The sequence below is a fragment of the Bombus impatiens genome, unplaced genomic scaffold, assembly GCF_000188095.3.
Source record: "Bombus impatiens unplaced genomic scaffold, BIMP_2.2 scf_1445, whole genome shotgun sequence".
Lineage (NCBI taxonomy): Eukaryota > Metazoa > Arthropoda > Insecta > Hymenoptera > Apidae > Bombus > Bombus impatiens.
The window spans coordinates 151,503-161,376 of record NT_177864.1 but is presented as its reverse complement, the minus strand read 5'-3'; the positions used below and the strand labels follow the sequence as shown (position 1 = coordinate 161,376).

Sequence of the window (9,874 nt, the reverse complement as noted above, 5' to 3'; positions counted from 1 at the left end):
TTTTTAATTCTATAGCTACTTATATATTTTGTGTGCTAATAGACGCATGCACACAAAGGGAAGCATCGACTAACGTATAACTTCTACAAATCAGATATTTTTTTACATATTAAAAAGACGTGAAATTTTTTTGCGTGCGATACATTTGATGACGGTTGTTATCGTCGATGTTCCCCTGGTGTGGATGAGATGTTTTACGAGAATACGAGATAAAATCGCGAGCTTGAAAGAACGAGTGCGAGAGTATATAGGTGAGAGACGTCGAGTCGATAAATATCGAGTGTGAGATTGTATGATAATTATAAATAAATGTACACATTAAGTCTAATAAACATGATTCTGTCGCTTTTTATTAATTCATAGTTACGAAGAGACTGTACCTAATGATATCGCCAATGCTACGAATATACCCATAAGTACACGGTAACATTTTGTTTAAGATATTTACGTGTTTAGGAATATTATAAATTTTAGTGCAATTTTGTAGAACCGTAAAGTAGGACTAGGGCATATAAAACATAAATCTACTAATAAAAGTAAATTAACAGTTTTATGGGACAAAAAAATTTGTATCATTTGACTACGATGAAATGAATACAATCTATACAAGTGTACAACATTGCGCTTATATTACTTATAATTACTCATCGGTGTCTGTGACTGAGTAGCAGCAACAATCGCAATAAAACTTCGATAAACCGGTTTCGCGCCATAAAGTAACATGTTTAAAAGCTCTTACGAGTTCTTACAAATCATCCATCCAAAATGATCGAATTGCAAAATTATCGTTTTTCTGTACATGGCATGTTAACTGAATACATAAAGAGTTCCGCAATACGAAACAATTGTCGATTTACATCGCTTATGCGAAATTACATTATACGTTTTACATTTTTATAGTTATCCCTACTTTAAGTCTTTGTTTCTCGTCTGAAGTATTTATTAAAATGTGAAATCGCACGCGTGTTCAATGTAGTTAATGTGTTTCGTTAAAAAAAGATTAACGTTTGCGGGATACGACGCGATAATATAAGACTTCTGATTTCCGCTATATAATACAATCAAGGGAGTTTCTGTAATATTCTAATATTCGGCGAGAATCTTTCATCCCAAACAATTACGCTGTCTTTCCTCTTTTTTCGGATTGATCTGTTGCTGCTGACTTTAATGACAATTTTACGAACGACCATTGTGTTTCGAGGCTAGCAACTTCCTCACAGAAAATACGCTCATAGATAGGCCAATAATTGCAAGCATACATGCTGATGTGGTGGTATGGCGATCGATCGAATTTCTGCGGAACACAGACGAGACAGATCCCTACAACAAACGATCAATTAATTTTCTTTCGTAATGTTAAGGTTCAAACGAATCGAAAAAGGTATAATATTTCAAGATTTGATTTTTCTAGGAGAAGCACAGTAAACGGTATTACATAACATTTACCTTTACATGTCGAAAATACTTTACCTGTTGGAATGATAATCTAAAAGCATAGAGGGTTGCAGGAGTCAGATACATCTTTAAACCACGGCTTTTCTTCGTACTCTAAAAAAAATGTAGAATGCGTAGATCACGTATTTGTTATATAATCTACAAAAAAAAGGCGGGTGTCAAATTTACAGATGGAGAATATGTAACATTGGATCACATCCAAATTGGTTATTGTAAACAATTCGGATTGCGCTGTCAAAAACCACACATTTTTATCATGCCTAGAATTGATCCTCGCATTTGATTTTTATAGAGAATGGTAGCGTCAATGTACAAAATTGTTCATAAAATTATGTTAAAAAAGCTATTTTATTTTTAAAATTATTTCACGCTATATATCATGAATTTTTATTTACTATTTCAATTTTTTTAAATTACGCTAAACAATTTGTTTAATATTTTACTTTTGGAAACTGAGAAGTACACAGGAAATGCAGAATATCAATGATATGAAAGTTGCATTGATAAGTGATCAAGGCATGCTATGTTTCGTCAAAAGAGTACTATGTATTGCGCAAATATCGAGATATCGCTAGTTAACCTTTTCAACATGAAGATTTACGTAAATTCTTTTTTCGATTTCAGGTGACACTTTGTCGAGGTTACCAAGAACCGTAATTATTGATACTCTATATCGCTAAGACATCGACCGTTTGATGTATAACACAAGGTCCATGATATTTTTGTTGGCAAAGCTATTATTATGTTCGTGTATAAAACAACCTTAACGGACACTGTTGGATAAACATGGCTTGGCGCCGTCTAAGATTATAATGTTCTTCTATATTTAAGTATATTTATGTAATAATACATGATATTTTCATTCAATGACAGAAACGTAATAAAATTTTATTTGTTGCAGTTTAATATTTCGAAATGTTATACAGAGTGTACCAGATTTTTCTGAGAAAATTTTGTTAGGACCATGTAGATTTTAAAGAAACAAGCGAGGAAAAATGTCGTAATAAATACACGTTATTCGAAGCATTAAAAAAAGTTATCAAAGTAGAAAATATTCTGACTCAAGGCCTTTGGTATTCAACCACAGTAAAATTTATATAATGCTAAATTTACATAATATGTAGGTAATCAAATTTACGCTTCATTATTATTACTAACTTTATGTTATCATTAATATTCCCATTATACAACATCAAAAACTAGATTTTGTAATACTAGGAAACTATGCACACGTGATATTATAAGCTGGAATACAAAAATGGCGTGTGACGACGCTTACGGCACATTTATGACTCCATTTGTACACGATATCGCATACATCAAATGCATGAAAATAAACAAATACATTTTATAACACAAAATCTATCGTTGATTTAGTGTAATTTAGTTTTTATCTGAACATAAAGTTCAGTTAAAATAAACAGTTTAGTTAATCTTTTATTTGTTTTCATGAAAATGCTATGCGTGGTTAAGTGAATCTATACATTCACAATGAAACGGTTTCCAAGACAAAAATAGAGCGATTGAAGACAAAAGTTTAATGAACACGATTAAAACCATTATTTTTAATTAATGTCGAGACACTGGCACGTTATTTCATTCATTAAACGTAAACGGGAGAAGTTTTTTTATAGGTTATCCGGTGTAAATTAATAAGATGTACGATGTGGAACATTCTTGCATGTTCTCTTACGTAATCAATAACAGTAGCGTTGCATATTCAAATGAAAAAATTCAAGTCTACAACGAATTTTAAGTGAAAATGTATCTTAAATTAACGCACCTACCGTTATATCCAAAACCAGCCGACGAAAGAGAATGATCACTGAACGAGAACGAACCTTCGCCTACAGTTCTTTCGCCGCTGTCGATTTTCGATTTCTAATTTCCGGATAAATGTATCGCGCCATCTTTTGACGTTTCAATATACTTAGTTCATCATTTCAACGCATGGCTGGACAATATACTGTAAGTTGCATTTCCAGAATATGATATAGAAGCTATATATACTTATCATGCGATGGTATCTATAGCTGACACTTTCTAAATTACTAAAGACATAAAAGATGTCACTATATCATACTTTAGCGGTCTGTGCTTTAGCGTAATAAATTAAATGTTTACGTAATATAATAATATTCTTGTATATTCTCGGTATTTAAATTCATTGAATTATATCATTTTACAATAAAATTTCCTGCTCGAAGATGTTCAATATATTTCTAATGACCATGATCGTAACTGAAAATAAAGGCCTTTGTTTAACGCTTACCTTACCGTTGATTAAGACGTAAACTTTGTCAGTAAAAATAGTTACCTAATGACGCATGGTCACTTTATCTCGGAGTCATTTCCGTGGGATGCCACAATATCCTTGTAACTTACCAGTGTAGCCACACCTTGCTCGTTTAAAATTAAAGTGACATTAAGAGAGAAGCTATGACTCGCTGGACGATATTTCTCTTCTGGGTTCAATTCTTCTCGTTGGTGTTTTGCGAATACAAAGATCCGGAAAGCCTTTGCGCGTCTCAACAAACTTGCAAAAATTGTCTACAGATTCCACGATGTGTTTGGTGCTCTACTCCGGTGGTTATCGTTTTTAAATCGTTAAAGAAAAAGTTTCACCGATTCGAAAATAATAAGGAATTTATGGTTAGGTTTCCAATCAAAGCGTGAACAGTCCATTGGTTCGTTGTGTCACGAGAGAAAAATTTTCAAACGAAGGCGATCACTGGTGTCGAACGTCGGACGTAATAGATGAGATGAATCAGATGCTGATACTCGAAGATCGACCGTTGTCTTCGACGAGAGGCACAGATCCAGTTCAAATTCAACCTCAAAGAATTCGCTTGACACTAAGACGAGGAAAGTATAACGTTTAGCATCTACGATTAAGTTATTTCTCTCGGGTAGGAATTTGATTCCAATTGATGCGTCTGATCGAATTTCACAGGCGAGAAATACCGATTGACTTTAAAATATAGCCAGGCAGAGGGTTATCCGGTTGATCTGTATTATCTGATGGACTTATCGGCATCTATGGAGGATTCTAGGAATTTATTGTCAGAATTGGGACATGAATTGGCAGATGCTATGCGAAACTTGACTTCGAACTTTCGACTAGGATTCGGTAGTTTCGTGGACAAAGTTGTATTGCCTATGACTAGTACGCAACCGGAGAAGTATCTTGAAACTTTGACTATTTTTGTTCTGTCGATATCGCTACGCTTTCCTGATCCGTAATTTTCTTGCAGATTAAAATCGCCGTGTACTTTGAAAACAGGAAAGCCATGCGCAGCGCCGTACGATTATAAGCATCAAATGCCTCTTAGCGAGAACATTGATCTTTTCAAAGTTCGTTTCAAAAGTAGTTTCGCCGTATCATTTGTCTCGCGCGTTACTTTCTAACCTCTTGATGCTGATCGATTGCTTTTTGACATAGACTCGCGTACGAGAAGCACCGGTGTCTGGTAACTTGGACGCGCCCGAGGGTGGTCTCGATGCGATGATGCAAGCGATGGTTTGCACGAAGGAAATTGGCTGGCGACAGGATGCTCGACATCTTATTGTTTTCTCCACAGACGCCAGTTTCCATACCGCTGGAGATGGTAGAGTACGTAAACGCGGTTAAACGTAGATTGCTTTTTCTTCGTTCGAGTACTAAACACGATCGCGTTTCAGCTGGCGGGAATTATCGAACCCAACGATTGTCTCTGTCATTTGGACGAGAAAGGGTTCTACACGCACTCGCTTCTCCAAGATTATCCGTCCATATCTCAAGTATGCAACTTTCTATTTAGTCGATTAGACGTGCAAAGGCGAAGCATTCATTTACAGTTTTATTCTACTATCGAATGTAGATCAACAAAATAGCTCGCGAGCGTAATATCAACATCATATTCGCGGTAAAAAGCGACAGGAGAAAGACGTATGAATTGTTGAGCGAAAGCATCGGTGGCTCCTCTATCGAAACGATACGGAACAACTCTAAAAGCATAGTTGACCTTATCAGAGGAGAATACGAGGTATGAATTTACTAATCTTCCTAACTCTATTACGCGTTTCATAGATAAACGTAAGCTTGACAATTTGTTTAGAAACTGGTCAATTCCATAACAATGACGGATAATGCGCCGAAAATGATCGATGTGAAATACTACTCTCGATGTTTGGAGAAGAACGTGGAATTGAAAGAACGACAAAAATGCGGGGGATTACGAGTGGGCAACGTCGTCGAATTCGAAGTAACATTACAGGTACTTGCATAAATCGGACAAGTTCATCGGCATGCTGTAAGATTCTGTGTAATTTCGTCTTGCGAGATGCGAAATGTTCTTGCTGGTCGTAGGCGACCGAATGTCCAGCGAATTCCAGCGAATGGCAGACAAGTATGCAGATAAAGCCGAGAGGTATAGACGAGAGCTTGACGATCGAGCTGAGCATTATCTGCGATTGTCCTTGCGAACATTCAGGACATCCGGTAAGAATGACGATTGAGCGCGATTTCTCTCGTTTAAACTTGTCTCACGCGTCTCGAATGAAAATGTAGGGATACGTGGCAGCTTCGGAAGATTGCAGAGGAAACGGTACTTCGGTTTGCGGTGTATGTTCTTGCAACGAGGGCTTTTACGGGAAGCAGTGTGAATGCGAAGGGAACGATGCCGGCGCTGAGAGCGCAGCTGCCATGGCCGACTGCAAGCCTAACAACGAGACCACTGAGATTTGTAGCGGCCATGGAGACTGCAAGTGCGGTGTATGTGATTGCGCGAAGCGTCCTAATCCGCAAGAAGTTTTTTATGGGAAATATTGCGAGTGCGATAACTTTTCTTGCAAACGCAACGAGGGATTGGTAAGTGAACGCTTGCTTCAATGACACGTTGACTACGCTAGGTGATCGTTATGGACTTGTTAAATATAAACCTATAGACTCAATTGTACGAACAGTTGTATTCGAAGATTCGTCGACATTTAAACCATTATTTTTGACAACTGTTTTTTGATATGTGTCGTAATCGGTGAAGCGGCAACACTCTGGTGTTGCGTGCGAGATATGCAAAATACAAGGACAAAGATGGTTCTCAAGGGTTAGCGAAAGATATTTTAAGATACGAGAAGGATGACAGCTAAACGATTTCACGTACGGTGTAGAAATTGTACAATGAATACAGGCGTAATCAGAATCGGCAATCACCCAGCTCGTGTTATCAGCCACGGACCGAACGTATATTCGCGTATCGTAAACTCACTTCGGAATCGTTTATTCGTACGATGAAGTTGCTCGGGTAATTTCCCTTTTAAGGAAACCTGTACAGTACCTTTCAGGTAGACGGTAGATAAATTACACGCGTTTGCGTGTATTCTATTATTCCGACTGACGTTGTTGCGTTTAAGGTTTGCGGCGGGCGAGGCAAGTGCGAGTGCGGGACTTGCAATTGCTTTCCAGGATGGGGCGGCGAGACGTGCGATTGCAAAGAAACGAATAGCACATGCATACCAAGCAACGGTGAAACCATGGAGATTTGCAGTGGACGCGGGGACTGCATTTGCGGTAGCTGTCATTGTTATGAAAAAGACAACATTCGATATTCTGGACAGTACTGCGAAGAGTGTCCTGTAGGTTTCCTTCCGCTTCGAGAAAATCCGAATAATCACTTTGTTAGACAACGGTTACGACGAATGCGTGTTTTCGTGATTTCAGATATGTCCTGGACAACGATGCGAGGAACTGAAGAACTGCGTCGAATGCATGGCGTACGGAACCGGGCCTTTTGCTGGAAATGGAAAGTGCGACGCGTGTCTGCACGAGATAGATATCGTAAGCCGGTATTCTCTAGAAATATATTTATAAGTTTCACGGAGCGTCAGTTCATGCGCCTGCGATTTCCAATTAAATAGGTAGATAAGGTCGTAGAGGATCCAGAGAAGGATCAAGAGACCGGAGCTCGTATTTGTCGAACTCCAGGAGACGCTGGATGTACGTTTGTATTCAAGTACGAATATTACAGAGGTGGTAGCGGAGGAGATATTAAGATATTCAAGATTCTCGCTGAAAAGGAGAGGGTATGTCCTACTCCTATCAACGTCCTCGGTAAGCAGATTATGATAAATCAAATATAATTTATATATTTCGTAATATATGAATATTAACTTTCGTGCCATAGGTGTCGCTGTGGGATTAATCATTAGCACCGTGATTATCGGTTTCTTCGTTCTTCTCGTTTGGAAGATAGTAACGACGATCCACGATAAACGAGAATATGCAAAATTCGAGCGAGAACGAGCCCTGGCTAAGTGGGATAGGGTAAATAACGTTAATTTTTTATTTCAATATGTTTAAATAAATTCATTTTATTGATGTAATAACCAATTTATTTAGGCCGACAATCCGATTTACAAACAGGCCACATCGACGTTCAGCAATCCGACGTTCAACGAAAATTCAAAGGATTAAATAAAATTTATTTTCCCGCGAATTATTTCCACGAGAAGAATTCGATTGTATCGAAAGGTAGTCGATCCGGTAGGTAGCGCCACCGTAATCGAATCGAGCACGTCGACGCCATGTTGGTTAATTGCTTTGTGAGAAGACAATTTCTAGTCGTCGAGATGAATGTTTATTCTTCCAATCCCGTGGAGAACAACCTCTGTCTACCTTTATTCCTGCATTCTTATCCAGTAAGTGACGATATATCCATCTTTTCCTTAGCTTTTGTTTTGAAATTTTTCCCGAACCTCGTTGGTACCTTGCGTCGTATCTTGTCATATCTAGAGCGTCGTAGGAATTTTTGGCGGCAATTAATCTACGCCGATATTTAACGTAAAATATTTCGCGAGGGGGGTCTACCAGGAAGTAAAACGAATGCGATCGGGACGGATGAGAAGACAAAGGTCGATAAGCGATCACTCGTAAATCAGTTTTAAATTTGATCGGAGGATTTTGCGTGGAGATAGGTCCTGGCCTTTCAGACGATTGTTTCGAATATCCTCTGGCCTCGTACTTTATTGCTTGCTATGCTCGAAGAAGGCAGCCTCGTAAGGAGCTCGTAAATTCGTCACCATAGTCGGCTCCTGCTGCAAAACCCTGCGGCGACTCGCTGTATTTCCCACCAGAAACCTAAAGCTCCACTCACATTGAATCCGCCCATACGACTTGATTACTCGTCCCTGATTACCTCCTTGGTCTCCATTATGTATAGTGGCGCTCGTTTTACGGATAAAGACGTGTCAAGGAATGCGGAACAGCACTTTCAACGATTTACTTTATCATCGTTATTAAGCGTTACCGACGATTGGCAAATTTCGGGAGCTAAATTATTATCATCGTTACGTCGAGATGTAGCGACGAATAAAAATCTATTTACCAATATCGTTTCTTTATTATAACAGAAAGTCTCGCTGTCGTTTTAATTTTACCATACTATTATTTCGATAAATAAATTGAATTTTTCAAAAGACAAGACGACGTTAAATGGCGATTATCGCGTAGATACGATAGTTGGTAATTCGGTGAAGTTAGAAACTATCGAAAATTGAAATAATCGAACGGACGGCAACGATTCGATCGCGTAATCGGGCCTTAAGGATAGCACAGAAAAGCATTCGAAGGAAGGAGAGAATAGCGGAGCCGGCGCTCCGCATACTAAATCACTGCCGCACGTCCGTTTCTTTACATTGTACAGATTTTATTGATTATTTTACGGCCGGGAACATTGTAAATCTCTTCATCCTGTATCGGCGTCTCACCTCGGTCTGCCATGAGATGCTCCCACCGGGTGCCCATGGCGCCAATTACGCGAGTCGAACAGTATTGTTGTCGTATTCGTTCTGATCTGTCAGCCATAGCCTCACGAGTATTCCCTGCCAACTAACGATTACTTTTCACGTCCGCCGCTGTTCTTGACGAACCTTTTGGATTTCTAAAGGAGTTAGCTGTACCACGATCAGCATCGGTTTGCCTGTAACGATAATAACTGTTGGTAAATAGAATACGAATTTATTACGATCGAATGTTTTAACAAGCGACAGATGGAAAGTTTCTTTGTTTCTCGTCTATACCGTCCTTACAAATTTTGTTAATACAAAATATATATATATATATATATATGATTTATACGAAGTTTACCGGGATAAAATAGGACAAATAGATGGTAATACAATAAATAAGGTCTTGTCGTAATCTTCGCAGAGACGAAATCTTATACGCGTTAAGCTATTCCGTGCGTTAATTTATACACATTGTCTGTTTATTGGCATCTCGGTTTCGTGTAAAAATTTCGATTGGTCGTTGGAGAGTTTGATATATGCCAGTACGCGTCGATGAGCACCGGTCGGGTTTCGCCCGGGGAACAATGTTGTTCGTTTTCACGGTCGCTAATGGCCGCCGCCGGTGCCTTAATTACAGCCAAATACGGTCCAATCA

At 38.6% G+C, this 9,874-nt stretch overlaps 2 protein-coding genes across 3 annotated transcripts; one reads left to right on the top strand and one right to left on the bottom strand.

Moving 5' to 3' along the window:
• Positions 1–1,131: 1,131 nt before the first annotated feature.
• Positions 1,132–2,129, bottom strand: LOC100750014. The gene is made up of 3 exons (XM_033324071.1): positions 2,036–2,129; positions 1,471–1,548; positions 1,132–1,320 (listed from the first exon to the last, which is right to left on the bottom strand). The coding sequence occupies exons 2-3, from the start codon at positions 1,519–1,521 to the stop codon at positions 1,177–1,179; spliced, it is 195 nt and encodes a 64-aa protein (XP_033179962.1). The 5' UTR covers positions 1,522–1,548; positions 2,036–2,129; the 3' UTR covers positions 1,132–1,176.
• A 1,496-nt stretch (positions 2,130–3,625) lies between these two features.
• LOC100748670 (integrin beta-PS-like) lies at positions 3,626–9,482 on the top strand. Of its 2 annotated transcripts, none has more exons than XM_033324070.1 (15): positions 3,626–4,041; positions 4,113–4,320; positions 4,409–4,637; positions 4,710–4,809; positions 4,898–5,068; positions 5,137–5,235; positions 5,316–5,480; positions 5,553–5,711; positions 5,804–5,935; positions 6,005–6,304; positions 6,847–7,068; positions 7,154–7,270; positions 7,351–7,543; positions 7,617–7,756; positions 7,832–9,482. In XM_033324070.1, exons 1-15 carry the CDS (start codon positions 3,895–3,897, stop codon positions 7,904–7,906), a joined length of 2,457 nt encoding a protein of 818 aa, XP_033179961.1. In that variant the 5' UTR covers positions 3,626–3,894; the 3' UTR covers positions 7,907–9,482. The 2 variants fall into 2 exon arrangements, with proteins under 2 accessions (XP_033179961.1, XP_012247879.1); XM_012392456.3 differs by having other exon boundaries at positions 3,628–4,041; positions 7,154–7,274; positions 7,355–7,543.
• Positions 9,483–9,874: the final 392 nt, after the last annotated feature.

Excerpts from the sequence above, each read along its gene's own strand:
- LOC100750014 (XM_033324071.1), bottom strand. The coding sequence starts at position 1,521 with ATGTATCTGACTCCTGCAACCCTCTATGCTTTTAGATTATCATTCCAA. Across the intron at positions 1,321-1,470 it reads TTAGATTATCATTCCAACAG|GGATCTGTCTCGTCTGTGTT; the intron begins GTAAAGTATTTT and ends CGTTTGTTGTAG.
- LOC100748670 (XM_033324070.1), top strand. The coding sequence starts at position 3,895 with ATGACTCGCTGGACGATATTTCTCTTCTGGGTTCAATTCTTCTCGTTG. Across the intron at positions 5,481-5,552 it reads TTATCAGAGGAGAATACGAG|AAACTGGTCAATTCCATAAC; the intron begins GTATGAATTTAC and ends CAATTTGTTTAG. Across the intron at positions 5,936-6,004 it reads GCGAACATTCAGGACATCCG|GGATACGTGGCAGCTTCGGA; the intron begins GTAAGAATGACG and ends ATGAAAATGTAG.